This window comes from Armigeres subalbatus, chromosome 1, assembly GCF_024139115.2.
Source record: "Armigeres subalbatus isolate Guangzhou_Male chromosome 1, GZ_Asu_2, whole genome shotgun sequence".
In the NCBI taxonomy this organism is placed as follows: Eukaryota; Metazoa; Arthropoda; class Insecta; order Diptera; family Culicidae; genus Armigeres; species Armigeres subalbatus.
The window spans coordinates 58,713,996-58,730,419 of NC_085139.1; the positions used below are offsets into that span (position 1 = coordinate 58,713,996).

Below are 16,424 nucleotides of genomic sequence, written 5' to 3' on the forward strand. Positions count from 1 at the left end.
AGGCTGATAAGTGAACGCACCAAAATACGAATTTTCAACTCTAACGTGAAATTTGTGCTGTTATACCCTAGCGAAACATGGTGTGTATCAGTGGAGAACACTCAACGTCGTTGTCACCAGAGGCCGATAGCAACATAAATTCGGGATCGGAAGTGGGGCTGGGTCGGCCACACTCTACGTAGGGGCGGAAACGAAATCTGTAAACAAGCGTTAGAATGGAACCCAGCGGGACATCACAGCAGAGGCAGACCCAGAGGCTCATGGCGGCGAAGCCTCAATAAAGAAATAAAAGAAGTCGACCGAAATCTAACCTGGCAACAGGTTAAACCGATAGCCGGGCAACGCTCAGGATGGAGATCTTTCAAGTCGGCCCTTTGCACCACCGGAGGTGTACAGGATCCATAAGTAAGTTAGCATCGTGCTTTCGTGCTGTGCGGTTCTTTTCTCTCTTTGCTGAAGTAAGTTTTTAATACTATCCGAAGCTATTTTAATTTCAACAGTGCTCTCTGCGCTATTTGTACCTACTTATCCCGTTACGATCTTTGCTTGGACCTGTGCCTTCGTTTTACGTTGCAGCCGTTTGCGGAAGTAAAATTCCGACGTGATAATCCTGCAGGGACACCGTTCTGAAAAAAAAAAACCTTTTAGAAGGTCACGTCGCCACGCTCAGCAATGAGCATTAATAAAAACAAGAGGAAGGGTGAGTCTCTAAATTCTCCACTTCCTTCTAAGAAACAAGGTTTCAAGACTGTCTCTCCAAAGCGCGGAAAAATAGAAGGAAGCTGGCGACTTCAGATATTCATTCTAACTCTAACATTGGAAATTATTCTTCTCCTATCGAACTGAGATCAAAGAAGCGGTACCATTATCACAAAATCGCATATGCTCCTGGGATTTGCGGACCATATCGATATTATCGGAATTGATCGCCGTGCCGTGGAAGAGGCTTTTGTGCCTTTTAAGAGGGAGACAGCGAGGATTGGACTCACGATCAATACCAGCAAAACGAAGTACATGGTCGCTGGCAATCAACGTGGGTTTATTAGTGGTGGTGGTAGCGAAATGGTGCTGGATGGTGAAAAATTTGAAGTGGTAGAAGAATTTGTGTATCTTGGAACATTAGTGACGTGCGATAATGATGTTACCCGCGAGGTGAAAAGGCGTATTGCAGCTGCAAATAGGGCTTATTACGGAATTCGTAACCAGCTTAAGTCCCGTAGTCTGCAAACGAAAACAAAACTCGCGCTGTATACTACTCTGATTCTTCCGGTGGCTTTATACGGCTATGAAACATGGACGTTAAAAGAGGCTGATCGGAGAGCTTTCGGAGTGTTTGAGCGTAAGGTGCTGCGGACAATACTCGTCGGTAAACAGGAGAACGGTATCTGGCGGCGTCGCATGAATCACGAATTGTACCACGTGTATAAAGGGCTGGATATTATTAAGCTTATACAACACGGCAGACTACGGTGGGCTGGTCAAGTTGTTCGTATGCCGGAAGAACGTCAAGCGAAGATAGTATTTAGTAGAGAACCCGGAAGAGGCCGCAGGCTTCGTGGAAGGCCGCGTACACGATGGCTTTTTGCAGTTGAAGAGGACCTGAGGGCGCTCAATGTTCAGGGCGACTGGAAGCGATTGGCCCAGTGGAGAAGGATACTCCATTCGGCGTAGGTTCATCGAAGAGCTGTAGCCCATCAAGTATCAAGTAAGTATCGAACTGAGAAATCAGTTCGATTTATTTCATGACGAAATTGAGCAAATCAAATCTACTGAGCGATTGTTCAAAGTTCTCTTGAAAGGTCTCCCCAGTGATGATAAATCACTGGATGAGATTAAAATTTAAATTTCTCAATTACTTGGATTTTCATCAGTCCAAGTAATTAAGACGAAAAAGAAATCTCGCTCTGGTACTTCCCAGAGGGGTATTTCTCAAGAATTTTATTTAGTTCACTTTAACAACCTGGGCTGAACAAAACATCTACCTGATAGGGACAATGTGTCAACATTTTGACCAGTTCGCTCCTGTTCGCTCTAGACTTTCACTGGTTTAATTGAGATATTGTGGACATTCATCGTCGTTTTTTTTTTGCTGTTTGGCGTCAAAACCAAAAGTAAGCTAGCTGGCTGGTGGAATAATTCTGGTTAGAAATATTAAGATTTATAACGATTAATGTGCTCAACCGTAGCATATTGGACCAAGGTTTGAGCCATATACCCTAGTTCTTTTTACGCGGAATAATAAATTAATTTCCTGGTTAACCAGAACTTTGATAACTTATCGTATATTACCTGAATTTGCTTAGACTTTTGTAATTTTTCTCATGGGGTAAACATATTTTTTCATTGTGGTTTCAGCTGGTGGTCATAATCGACCAAAATCAACCCTCGTGAGAATATATTTGTTTTTTTTTTACCGTTGAAGGATGGTGATATTATCCTGCGCATAAAGTCACAATAAGTTCATCGAATTTTCTCATTTTTATATTCTTGCAACAAATGCCATAAAATACTTTTTCCTCGCTGTCTGTACGTGTGTATGTTTTATTATTTGATTTCCTCGACTTACTTATACGTTCTCTTTTTACAAACTCTACTTTTCACCGCTCGTTTCGAGCATCGTTTTGCTGTTGAGTAGTTGAAACTGCTTAAAGAGCGCATATTATGCTAAACCTTCCTTTTCAGCATCACCAGACTTTAGTTTTATTCGTAGTACTACCTATGAACTAGTATCTCTCTTTCTTACAAACCGTTTGCTCTTCACTCGTCGTTGAAATAGTGTACCGCAGTTGCCACTACACACTATTTAGTAGAATAATAGTACATTATTTTAGCGTCACACGTCGATTAAACGATTTTTCCGCGTGCAACCGCCGATAGTACAGATCATCATTTCAGTTTTTTCTTCTATTCTTGCCCGTGTTAAAGATTATTTTTCCGCCCAACAGAACTTCCCCCTTTGTAGTTCTTCTGATCCACCGCCGAGATCAGCCGGATTTCCCTAGTTTTGATTTTGTGTTAAATTCATTCGTTTTCAGTTTTTCGTGAGTGAATGTGGGTATGTTATTACGCACCTTAACGTTCGTTCAGAGGCCATGTGTGTTCATCTTACCCATTGCATTGTTTATAAAAAAAAAGGTAACTCACAAAAAAACGAAATAAACAATATAACAGACTCCATTTTTTTTGATGAAATTTCCCATTATATGAAGAAAGATGATTACAGGGCTGTGGGTATATACCAACGAACCGGGAGATAGACTCCCAATTTCTTCAAAGGACTTCAACTGAAAGGTAAAATACTAAAATTTCCACTTCTGATGATTTTTGAAAATGCCTCACCGATTTACTGAAACAGAAACTCTTATGGGTGTCCAAGGATGCTTAAAAAATTGCAAACAATTTTTACAGGGCAACCAATACAGTATTAACACATGATTAGTAAACTTAGCCACACAAGTAGCGAATCCGTGGCAGAAAATATATGTTAACCAAATAAGCAGGATTGGAAAATTGCAATTCTGAATATTTGACAAGCAACTTCACATTTCTTTTTTTTTCAGTCAGTTCTTAGGTTATACTCAACCAAAAACGAAATATATTCAAAAAAATTTATTTGCGCCTAAAAAACGATTTCGTCTGTTTTCGATAAGCGGTATTGATACTCAAATATAAATGGCTATGGGATGTCTAGGAAAGGCTATGGCGATGGAAAGTCTAGAATCGAACAGCTATAATCCGGAAGAAAATAAGAAAATAATTTTAATCCGGAAGAAAATATATGATTAAGAGACACCTTGAATCTTCAACATCTGTGATGTGTAGAAGCTTACAAGCATCAAAATTGCTTTTCTATTTAAACTCAATCACATTACATAATTCCTACTATTCACAATTCGCAAGTGTAAAATTTTGTCCTCGTTTTCCTTTTTTTTCTTCTTTCTATCTGAAGATCATGCGGAAAATAATATGAGTAAACTTTTCACGCACGATTTGCTTTCCTATCTGAATCACATTAAAATTTATAAATTCTATCGCAAACCTCGTTCACTGTTCACTTTGCTTGCACCTTTCTTTGACTATCCGTCTTCTAACTTATGTCGATAGATTGATAATCATCTTCGTTTACAATATTCTGCTGGTATTAGGTTGGTTTTGTTTATAATTAGTTAATAATTAGTTGCTTCTATTATTTGTTTTACTTACCTTCTCAGTTTTATTCTTTCTCTTACGCTTGTAGTTTCCCTTATATACAACTATCGGGGTGTTGGCTTTGCTTACGCTTAGTCTTAGGTTCCTTCGGGTGCTCTATCGACGGTCGTCGTGGGTTACCTAACGTTACTAATGCACTTGCTACGGCAAGACCTGCCGATTGACCAGGAGGAGAGTGTTGATGGCCACCTATAGCGAGAATACCAGAGTTTTAGAGAGCACATATTTGCGCATAATCATTGCTATGGGTTAGTAAGCAGATTTAGCAACAAGTGGATGTAGATTATCGATTTTCACAAAACACCGTTTTTCGAGCAGAAATAGCATTCACGGCAGTGTATGCCCATCATCAACGTCATGGGACACAAAAAAAGGAAAAAAAAATACATTCTTAAAGAAAAGCTATCACCATCCTTAATGCCGCCTACAAAGTGATATCCCAGATCATCTTCCGTCGTCTGTCACCATTAGTGAATGAGTTCGTGGGAAGTTATCAAGCCGGTTTCGTTGACGGCCGCTCGACAACGTACCAGATCATACTGTACGGCAAATCCTTCAAAATGCCGTAAATACCAGGTCCCAACGCACCATCTGTTAATTGATTTCAAGGCGGCATACGTATAGACCGCGTAGAGCTATGGAAAATTATGGACGAGAACAGCTTCCCTGGGAAGCTCACCAGACTGATCAAAGCAAAAGTGGATGGTGTGCAAAACTGTGTGAAGATTTCGGGCGAACACTCCGACCAGTTCGTTCGAATCGCGCCGGGGACTAAGACAAGGTGATGGACCTTCGTACCTGTTGTTCAATATTGCGCTAGAATGTGTATTGCGGAGAGCCGGGTGTAAGAGCCGGGGTACGATTTTCAACAGATCCAGTCAATTTATTTGTTTCGCGGATGACATGAACATTATTGGCCGAACATTTGCAAAGGTGGCAGAACTGTACACCCGCCTGAAATGTGAAGCAACAAAAGCTGGACTGGTGGTGAATGCATCGAAGACAAAGTACATGCTTGTGGGCGGAACCGAGCGCGACAGGGCCCGCCTGGGAAGCAGTGTTACGATACACGGGGATACCTTCGAGGTGGTCGAGAAATTCGTCTACCTTGGATCCTTGCTAACGGCTGATAACAATGTTAGTCGTGAAATACGAAGGCGCATCATCTGTGGAAGTCGGGCCTACTACGGGCTCCAGACGAAACTGCGGTCAAAAAAGATTCACCACCGCACCAAATGTGTCATGTACAAGACGCTGATAAGACCGGTAGTCCTCTACGGACATGAAACATGGACAATGCTCGATGAGGACTTGCAATCAGTCGGAGTATTCGATAGACGGGTGCTTAGGACCATCTTTGGCGGTGTGCAAGAAGACGGTGTGTGACGGCGAAGAATGAACCACGAGCTCGCCCAGCTCTACGGCGAAACCAGTATTCAGAAGGTAGCTAAAGCCGGAAGGGTACGATGGGCGGGGCATGTTGCAAGAATGCCGGACAGCAACCCTGTAAAGATGGTGTTTGCTTCCGATCCGGCAGGTACGAAACGGCGTGGAGCGCAGCGAGCGAGGTGGGCAGACCAGGTGCAAAACGACTTGGCGAGCGTAGGGCGCATTCGAGGGTGGAGAGATGCGGCCTCGAACCGTGTATTGTCTGTGGCGTCAAATTGTTGGTTCAGTGTTACCTGTTTAGATGTAATCAAATAAATGATGAATGAAATGAACAAAACACATCAGTCCATCCACTTGTCACTAACTTCAAATGATCCGGTAACAAGGCTCCTGTTTGCGAATCAGTTGAGCGGTAGCTGGTAAGCATAAGTTAGTAAAAAAGATTGTCAACTTGCCGGAGGTCTCACCTGTCGGTAGCCGGACTAGAAGCGACAACACCGCCGCCCTGTTGCCTTCGCACGGTTCTAGTGCGATTGGGCTTGGCGAATCCTAAAAAATATACAAATTCATCATCAACTCGGATGAAATATTTTGTTGTTGTTTCGAAAATACCTTTTTTCGCTTCCTTGGAGCACTGGTGATATTCTCTACGGCTGGTGAGAGCTCATTGTACTCTTTGCTCTCGATTTCTACCAGCACCTAGGTAGATGTGAAAGCTAAAGCATTAGTTTCCATGATTTATTCCAAAATTAATGTACTACAATACCTGAGAGAATGGCCTGGACGCCATCTGCTCCATTTCGACAAAGAGCCGTTGCCTCCGGCGGAACATGTCGTAACGTTGTTTAATCTTCCACAGTATGGCAGCCATCAGCAGGAGGAGCAGGAAGCATCTACGAAGATGAAAAATTTAAAGTTTTACAACACTACCCCAACGTGCGCCGTAACTCACGTAGAGAAAGTGATGAAGAATTGCTGCAGGTTCAGCTTTGGATACTGCGAAAAGGCAATCTGTATCCAGAGCGGCGGTTGGAAGTCGTACACGTACACGTAGAACGTAGTCAGCGTTACGTTCTCTTCTATTCCGAAGTGATGTTCGGCTTTCGAGAACCGATACCGGAAGGTTGAACAATTGACGGAAGCAAATAATGGCTTTTCCGGTCCGCCAGCCGTTCGGATTGTGATGTTCATTTTTGCTGCCACCGAGCAGGTGATGCTGAAATCGGCGTCAATATCCGACTTGATGGGTGAGTTTCGGAAATTGATCTGTGTGAAATGGCGGTCCTCCTTTTTAGAGAGGTTAAACGTGAACTGATAATCAATAGTGAGATCATAGTAGCATGACCCTCGGCTGGGGTCACCGTGGTAGTGGTTGGTGGCGTCGCATTTTTCGCAATGATCGCCCGCAAGACCTTTTGTGCTGCAGAAGCATTTTCCAGTTTCACTGTGGCAGTACTGAGCCTGCCCGTTGCAGTCGCATTTCTGACAAGTGCCGCCATTCACGGGATTACCCCAGTAACCGGGTTTGCATTTTTCGCAATTCGCACCCATCATTGGGTCATCGCATGGTTGCTTACAGGTTTTCGAATCTGGACAAGTGCTATGGCCATTGCATTGACAACTGGGGCAGTGAGTAAAGTGCCACCGAGTTGCAGGGCACTCCATTTCCTCGTGGGCTCCGGAATCACCTCCAGGAAGACATTTACCAAGCCCTTTCATTGAGCCATCATCGCACCAGCCGCAAGCAGGGTCATCACGGCACTGTGCGCAAGTTTTATAGAAACCGCACTGACTTTTCCCGGAGCTTGCAGCGCGGCATTTATTTGAACCGGTCGTCCATTCACGGCACTGGCCGTACGGGAAGCTAGCAGTGTAGGCATTTTTGTCGACGCACCGTTGCTCATTCTGGCACCAGATGCATTCTTCCTGCGTGCAATTGCCACATGTTGTCAGCACCGAGCACGCCGGAGGACATGGAAGTGCTTCATTTATAATGTCGCTAGTCTTATTTCCGACGTAAAAACATTTGCTATGCTCATAGTCCCAATGACAGAATGTATAAGCCGAGCAGGCATGGCATCCGTGTAATTGACTACATATCTGTTCGTCATTTTCCGGACAGTCTTTCAATTTCCGCGTAGGATAGAAATCTGCTCGATACGTGTAGGACACGTCTGGGCACTTCTCTTTAGCGCAATAGCCTTTACCGTTTCCGATTCCGCAGAACATGCACCCGTATGCAGTAGAGACACAGCTCTGACAGCTGAACAGCTGATTGCAGTGTTCGTAGTCTTGGAGGGCTTGACGGGTCATTACCAACCTGCTCTCCTGAGGACAGATGTCATAATAGTTGGTCTGATCTCTGCTGAAAAGAATTGCCTTGTCCACGTCTAGAATCGGAGCACATTTACCTTTCGTGATGTCCCAGATACATTTGTACCCTGGTCGAGTATTCAAACACTGTTCTGACCGGTTCAATGCTCTGCAATTTCCAGGCGTAAATTTGAGCATATCGTTGATCATCTGACCATCAAATCCACCGTAAATGTACAGAGATTGCTCAAAGCTTATAGCCGAGTGTCCGAACCGGGCCAGGTCTGCTCGTAAATCTTGCGGCATATGTTGCACGTGCCACGAATTGCAAAGAACATCGTACACCATGAGGTCCTTACTATAGCATTTGGCTCCGAAACTATGGGAAGTGTCATTATGGGTGTTACCGCCAAATACCATCATCAATCCTGGGCTGATGAAATTGGCAGTATGCAGGAATCTCGCAGTTGGGGCAGCAGCTTCCAAAGTCCAAACTCGACTATGCGGCTCGTAACTGTACAATTTGTTACTCAATAGCTGGGTGCTATCACTCTCGGAGATTATTCCCCCGTAGACATAAATACGTTCCTTCAAAGGATCATACGCCGCCGAATGTCCGTACCCTCCTTTTACAGGGTAGCCTCTAGTTCTAACAATTTTCCATTCACGAGTACCAAAATTGTACTCCTGCACGGTGTTCAAATACCCGAACTGTGGCGAATGCCCAAATATAACCACCATTCTCTGCGAATGTCCCTTTTTACCTCCTTCGAAGTTTGAGATTAACGTAGCCGTATGACCGGCCGATTTCAGTGGCCCACACATGGCATAAGTTTCATTGCATTGTTCTGCCTTCACCGTAATATTCTCCCAATTTTTAGCACTCACGTCAAATGCCCACAGTTCACCACACATACCCTTCCCCTCTATGACCCCACCGTACATAAAGATCTTATCTCCGTACATAACCGTTGATGCACCATACCGAAAATCCGGTGTAGTCTTCGAATCCGTATGAGCTGTCTCCCAGACTTTGCCATTGAAGTCATACATGTACATCAGCGACTTGGCCTTCCTGTAAGTTTCTCCGGCTATTATGTAAAACGTATCTCCGAAAACAGCCACACCGTGAGAGGCACTCCCCGGTGGAGCGAACCCAATCGTCTCCTCGGATGTAATCGTTGTCCATACACCATGAGCGCGCACCTGGGAACAATCGTTACCATCGAATCCCTTCGCACAAATGCACCGCCGCTGTATAACGTTGCATGCGCCTCTACCCAAATTCGCCGAACAGTTGTTCGGACATATGGCCACATTGCAAGCCGGTCCTCTCCATCCGATGTCGCAGTTACACTCCCCATATACACAATCGCCATGCCCGGAACAGTTGGCCGAGGTATCCACCGTAGGACAGGCGTTGACCTCGTAGCTGATGTTAAACCCCGACATATTGTACGCATCGTCACTGAAAAAATGTAGCAATGCCGAACCACTGTGCGCAAAAACCTCCGGAATCCGTCGGATACTGAAATTCTTCCGGTACATCAGCCCGCTGAACACGGCCAACAGCGGCGACTCTACACTGTCGCCATCGTACACGTACAGATGATCCCAGCCACACTCGGTCGCAAACTCCTCCAGGTGTAACCGAATGACCGATGGTTTCCCGCTTCCGGCCGGCGAGAGTTTGTCGGCTATGCTGTTGTGGTCACGTGCGTCGATCAGCCAGCTACATTTGACACCAATTGAGTAATTGCCCAGACCGTCGTGGACGCTGCCCGATGGATCGGTCAACCTGCGGAAAGAAAGCGGACGTGCGAGATCGTTGATTAGAAATTTTTTTTTTTTTTTTTTTTTCGGGAGTTGACCAGTTGTAGTCTTAATAGACTGGTATCTCGGCTGGGCTCTCCATGTGATACACAATACTAGCAGACGACTCAAGCTATGTTGCTCACTAGGTCACTGCGGCCTGGGTTTGTATTGTGATCATACCGATACATTATTCTTTCTATCTACAGTCTGTCAATTATAAACCGAACAAATAATGGAAGCTCACATGTACATAGATGTTTTCTGAATAAGTAGTTAACATGTAAATTTAATTATTAGTTACTTGGAGCCGACATTCAATACCTAATAGTAGTCTATGTTGACAACGGGTGGTACTGTTGCCATTTCCAAGTAACAATTTCGAATAAAGATGTAATGATATCATTCTGGTAGGGTAGTTTCAAAATAGATTAATTTAAGTACTATTGTAATAAATGGACACATTGAAGAGCTTCCCTTATTTTAACACGGTTGAGTATCGGATATTTGTCAATACGTCGTCGAGTTAATTGTATCCTATCAGTCACAGTAATGTCATATGTTAAAGTTTCAGTAGTCTCAGTGGCGTAGCCAGGGGGGTGGTTTTGGGCATAAACCCCCCCCCCCCAGAGACATCATTTTTAGAAGAAATTTTTTTTCGAAAAAAAAAAAAGTTCAGAAACCCCCCCAGACCAATTTTCTGGCTACGCCACTGAGTAGTCTAATAGTGATCATTATACAAAATTTCTGTCCAGTTGTTCCGTAATTGCTTTTTTTTTGACAAGTTCTATTCCCTTTTCTAATATTTAAACCTTTATTATTTATTAAAATAATGAGGTCTAAAATTCAGTTATTCAGATTCAGGGTATACAATATTCAATATAATAGTGGATGAACGCATCAATCATATGGTCTATCCTCATTTCCGTAAGTGGTCAAGTTATTAGTCTTGTAGCAATAATAGTGGTACTAGTTATTTTCTATCTTGTGAGTGCAATGGTCTCAATTAACTATTCTAAACAGAACTCTGTCTCTTGTCTTTCTGTCCACCGATGGTCATGTATTTATTTTCGTTTTTTTATTATTTATTTGATATCTTTAAATTTCAGTCATTTATTTTGCTATCGGTCATTTATTTTATTATAAGGTAAAGGTCAGCGAATTTGTCTTAATACGAGAAACACTAAGTCATGCCCCCTATATATCCGCTAATTTTTCTAACTAACCTAATAGAAGGAAGAGAGAAACAGTTTTCTTTTTTTGCGTTAGAGCAGCTAGAGAGACTAAAATAAAAAGATTATCGAGAAGATATAATAGATACATTCACTATCTCCAATGCCAAATTAGTAAATCTACAAATTCTACTTTTCACTACTAAAATTCTGCTTCAGCTATACGGGTACAAAATGAATTATTGTTAGCTACTACTACAAGTATAAATAGATGTATGCTATTTGGATAAGCGTTTGTTTCAGGGTCTTGTTAGTATTAGAGTTATGTTAGTGAGACCCCTACTGAGCCCCAAGGCCGGCACCTCCAAATTTACCAATAGGCAGTTGTTGTTAGATCGTGCGACACTAACCATTAGTTAACTTGGAGGCATGGTTCCTCAAGTGTTTGGTATAACTGTTGACCTTATTTAAGTAAGATGTGATAAAAGTTTCTCTACGGAGCTTATTTTCAAACCATTACCATTAAAATAACGATATTCTTGTGAAGGAGATATAAAAAATGGAAAAATATCTTAATTTTTTAATTTAGTGTTGAACTTAACCTTTGTTTGAAAAAAGCACTCTATTAAACAACAAAAATAAAAATAAAATAAAAATCTTTTTGAGACACTTGAAATATCAACGTCAAGCCCCTTATCCATGGACAGGGTCGTTGATTAGAAAATTGCAGAAATAAATGACTGGGAGAATTATTGTTGTTTAAGCATGAGAATACAAAAATCTAGAAAGACATATATTTATACGATGAAAGTAATTTCGCTACATAAATTGTTGAAAGAGCCACGTTATATCTTTTTGAATGGATTGACGGATTGAAGGCACTACAATTGATATTTTCTTGTGCACTCTCCAAAATCCAAAATTTTGACCTTGTCTTTATTGCTATTAGATACAAAGAGTACCATAATAAACTCCCTTCACAACTTCATCATGAACAATATACTGCCGATAATTGTAAGATGGAAACATCTTTGCTGGATATTCTACTCAGATAAGACTGACTTGCATTTTTTAGTGTAAACATTCATTGTAACGAAAAAATCTTTCAAAAGGAGAAAAACATCAGCTTATAGTAATCGCCACTCATTGGATTTCTACAGAAACGGGTTTGCTATCAAGACATTATGTTGCCGTGACCGTTTCCAAAGTTCTATGCAAAGGTATCCTAACAAGAAGTTGGGAGAAGACAGATGCGAGTCCTCGGCGGCAGCCAGCTGGAATCTGAAATCCGTGCCAGAGGATCTTTTGTGGACTTCTTTGCCACGCTCCATATTAAGCTAGAGCAAGTAAATTAATTCCAAAAGTTCCCTTCTTTGAATTTAACGTACCCTGAGACGAAAGGAATAAGAAAATTGTTGATCCTAACGAGGCGCACGTAATGGACGAGAACCAAACCGATGATTTCTGTGGCAGCCTTTATCCATTAGAACTTGAGTACATACATGATGATGACTTTACACTTCTAGCCCAATGCAGAAGACTTATAATCATTAACATATTTGTAACAAATTGATCATTCCAAAAGCATACTACGTCAAACCTTAAATCGTTAAGTTGATGAAGCCGTCGGAAGTTTAAAAAAAACCTTAACTCTTTTGCTGCTAATATTAAAGACTAACTTCCCTTTCTTGAAATAATTATTTTTACAATTAACACTTGCAAAAAGTGTCCACGCTGCAAGTCCCAAGTCCGATCGATCGCCTCGATACTGGTCGATGCAACTGCTGGTGGTCTTCTACTTATTATTATTGGCATTACATCCCTCACCGGGACATTTGCCGCCTTGCTGCTTAGTGTTCATTCATCCAGCACTTCCATAGTTATTATTCGCGAGGTTTTTTTAAGCCATGTTACCATTTTTGCATTCGTATATCATAACACGATAACACGATGATACTTTTATGCCCAGGGAAGTCAAGACAATTTGCAAACCGTAAATTGCCTAGACCGGCACCGGGAATCGAACACAACCTCAGCTTGGTCTTGCTTTATAGCCGCGCATCTTACCGCCTCTCTGCTGATGGCACTAGATGCTGACGAAGGTGGCACCAGTTGCATAAATATGCCAAGTCCGGCTGGGAACGACGGTAACTTGCGCCGCCTATTTCGACAGATCTAAAGCTGAGTTTGCTTAAACTTCGTAAGTTGGTTCTTGCTGCTTGTGGCTAGGCGGAAAATAGCTCAAAGATTGCTGCTTTCTCCTTCCATATTTAGTACCACAACCATAGCACAGGAGGCGTATGATTTCACACTCGGCGAAAGAGCGACAGAAAGAGGACAGACAAGCGCACCAGGGAAAAGCTCGACAATAAGCGCCGTCAATAGTACTCCAAAATGTGTCGGGACAGCACAGGCCAGGAGAGTAGGCCCTCGCACACAAAGGCAAACGAGGAAGGCAAGGGCGAAAAAAGCCAGACTGCCACCGGAGGAGGGAGGCCAACCCAAACAAGAGTACCAGTGGTCGGTAGCCAGAGAGAAAAGGGAAGCGCTGCTTATAAAAACGGAGAATGAACCCTACGTCGACGTGCTCAAAGAAACGCTAAAAAGCTGGCCGACCTTGGTAAAAAAGGTTCGTAGCATAAGGCGGGTGAGATAACCCTCATCCTAGCGAAGCGCTCACAGGTACCTCATATGGAGCGTTAGCGCAGGAAGTCCTGGGTGAGGGTATAGAAGTAAGGGCTCTGCACGACTAGGTGACCGTAAGCAACTGGCCGAAGTCACGACACGGAAGTGATCGTTTCGGCCATCAATGATAATGGAGGAGTGATGGTAGCACAGGCGTCCATCCGCCTACGAATAGAACTGCAGGACACGCTGATTGCCATCAGTATGTGCAGTCAGCCTCTACTAATCACCGGTATATCATGGTCTCGTGCGAAGCTCGTATATCGTGCGAAGCTGTGCGAGTAACGCAGCTATATCTCAAAAATTGTGGATGTCCAGAAGTTGCTGTTGCTGAAGAAAGAGACTATGTCACGTTCAGCTCGCGAATTACGATTCTAAACATAATTAGGGTAATTCGGCAAATGTTGAACGGCTAATTTCTTCGCCTATTGTTGAACGCACGTGCATTTCTTATGGAAGTTTAACAATTGGCGACAAAATTAGCTGTTCAACATTTGGCGGTTTCCCCTATTGTATAAAGGCATTTGGTCAATTCAATTAACAATAAGTAAGATACAAAGCAAAAACAATACATTAAGAAACCGATCACAGTGAACATGGGCACATCATGTTGCATCTTAGTATTGATCTATCTTTCTATCAACATATTCTGTGCTATTATATGCTTCAGCATTGGATATTTTGTTTGCATAAATAAATGTTGTATCCCGAGCAAAACCGGATACATATTGCTAGTGGAAAATAAAGTTGAATTTCTATCGTGCATTTTGCTTTTCAAAACAGTAGGTTTGAATTGAACAGTTTGTGTTTAGAAAATCTTCACTGCCAAAAATAGCTTCGACAAAGTGTTAATAAATAATAATAGACCTAACACAAGAATCGTATTACGATAGCTATTTAAATATATCGAAATCATTCGAAATGTTGTGTTAATTGTTGCGACAAACTTATCCAAAAATAGCTAACGGGTTCCACCGTCTTCAAAGATGAAAATACGGAAATCACTCTAGCTGTTTTGACGTAGCATTATGTACCTCCTTAGAACTTTGCCAAAATTTAAAACTATTTTTGTAATGAACAGTTTTTTTCTCGGTTTATGGGGGAAATATACTCCCGTCAGCCGTCAGCCTCCATTTTAATCACGATCTTTATTTAGTAGCATAGGTGATCAGTACTCGTAATATTACTTAATTCGGTAGGCACGCTTGGAACACATTTTTAACTCACCCCTTCCTGATCCCTCCTTTTCTATTTTATGTTTCCAAACTTAAACCAACGTGATCATACTAATCCCAAACTGCACATACCACGAACTCATCTCAAAAGTTTCCGAACAATTATAGACTCTATCATATCAATTCCAAACTGATCATCTATCATATCTATAAATACAGCCGTTTCTCTTTCTACAATCAACTATTCTCTAATAAATAGGTTCTATAGCAGTTACTAGAGCCCGAAGCGGACAACACGCCGCTCCACACTTTCCTCCTCTATTCTTCAATCCGGACTCATTGCCTACTCTCCAGCCTGCCCCCATTCTATTTTATGATATTTATTGTCAGAAAAATATATTAAGCTCTTTGAGTGGAATGTATTCAACCGTCTAAGACGAATTAAGTACTCTCCATTTAATTCCACCAATTAATTTTCGATATCTTTGCAGATACGTATTTCGACCACAACTGTGTGGTCGTCTTCAGTGTCTCGTACTTGACTCGACGGAATAGGAAACCCAGCAAAGATGGGACAGATATGCGATTCACGGCAGTACACGGTCGAACATTTTAAGCGAGAAAATGTTTCGAAAACTGTCATAGCATTTTTTGGTCAACTAAGCTCCATTGTATGCAAAGGTGATTGCAAGGCCAAAATCACGAAGCAACTCATAAGCAGGATCAGAAGTACCATTCCAAAAATCGATGTGGTAGAGCCATCCAGCGGTCATGAGCAGCACGGCGAAACCATGGACCATATTCTAATATTCATTTGTTTAAGTTTGAAGACTAAGGACAACTATTTGTATAACATAATATATTATATCATATTGAGCTGTACTTCTTTGTAGTTTTTATTCCCGAGCCATTCTTTCTATTCCAGTTTTTTAGTTGTCAAAATCTTTTTGCCATTCTCGTATACAAAGTATACGTAAAGGCTATATGTTCGCTCCAAAAACGAACTTTTTATAGGAGTCTCCGCGGAGAGCCATAGTGTTATATACCGATCGACTCAGCTCGACGAATCGAGGTGATGTCTGTGTGTGCGTGTGTGTGTATGTGTGTGCGCAAAATAATCTCACTCATTTTTTAGGCACTTATCCTTGACCGATTTGCTCGCAACAAGTTGCATTCGACGCGGAATCTTGTCCCATTGTTTCGTATTGAAAATTGTCCCAATCGGACTATGGGCTTCGGAATTATGAACAAAATATATTTCTTTATAAGAAAATTTCTCACTCACTTTTTAAATACTTACTTTTAGCTGATTTACTTGCAATTTCATTCGACGAAGAATCTTGTCCAATTGTTTCGTATTGAAAATTGGACAGATCGGACTATGGGTTTTGAAGTTATGGCCAAAATTCATTTTTTACATGAGAAACCAGGCTTATGCTAAGAGCTCATGTTTAGCGTAGCCAACAGCAACACCAACGCCGAGCAACGTACATCAAATCTAAAAAAGCTTAACATCATAAAACATCCAAATTCAGCTTTCTTCAATATGCAACTTTAATCGGGAATATTCATTAAATATGGCTAATTAGTTTAATTGATTCAAAACTTATCCACATGATCAATTTTGATTTTACTTACATGGAGAACAACAATTTGTCTTTTATTTCAC

General features: G+C 41.9%; 1 protein-coding gene across 5 annotated transcripts in view; it reads right to left on the reverse strand.

Moving 5' to 3' along the window:
• Positions 1-607: 607 nt before the first annotated feature.
• The window catches only part of LOC134225980 (attractin-like), a 38,123-nt gene continuing 22,306 nt past the window's right edge, over positions 608-16,424 (reverse strand). Inside the window, exons 2-7 of one of the 5 annotated variants that reach the window (XM_062706491.1) lie at positions 6,551-9,709; positions 6,365-6,491; positions 6,211-6,297; positions 6,054-6,147; positions 4,204-4,398; positions 608-626 (exon numbers count right to left, since the gene is read on the reverse strand). In XM_062706491.1, the coding sequence (XP_062562475.1) occupies positions 4,244-4,398; positions 6,054-6,147; positions 6,211-6,297; positions 6,365-6,491; positions 6,551-9,709 (3,622 nt within the window). In that variant the 3' untranslated portion in view covers positions 608-626; positions 4,204-4,243. Of the gene's footprint in view, positions 627-2,459; positions 4,399-6,053; positions 6,148-6,210; positions 6,298-6,364; positions 6,492-6,550; positions 9,710-16,424 lie in introns of those variants that run through there. The other 4 variants (XM_062706471.1, XM_062706481.1, XM_062706464.1 and 1 more) reach the window with 4 other exon arrangements.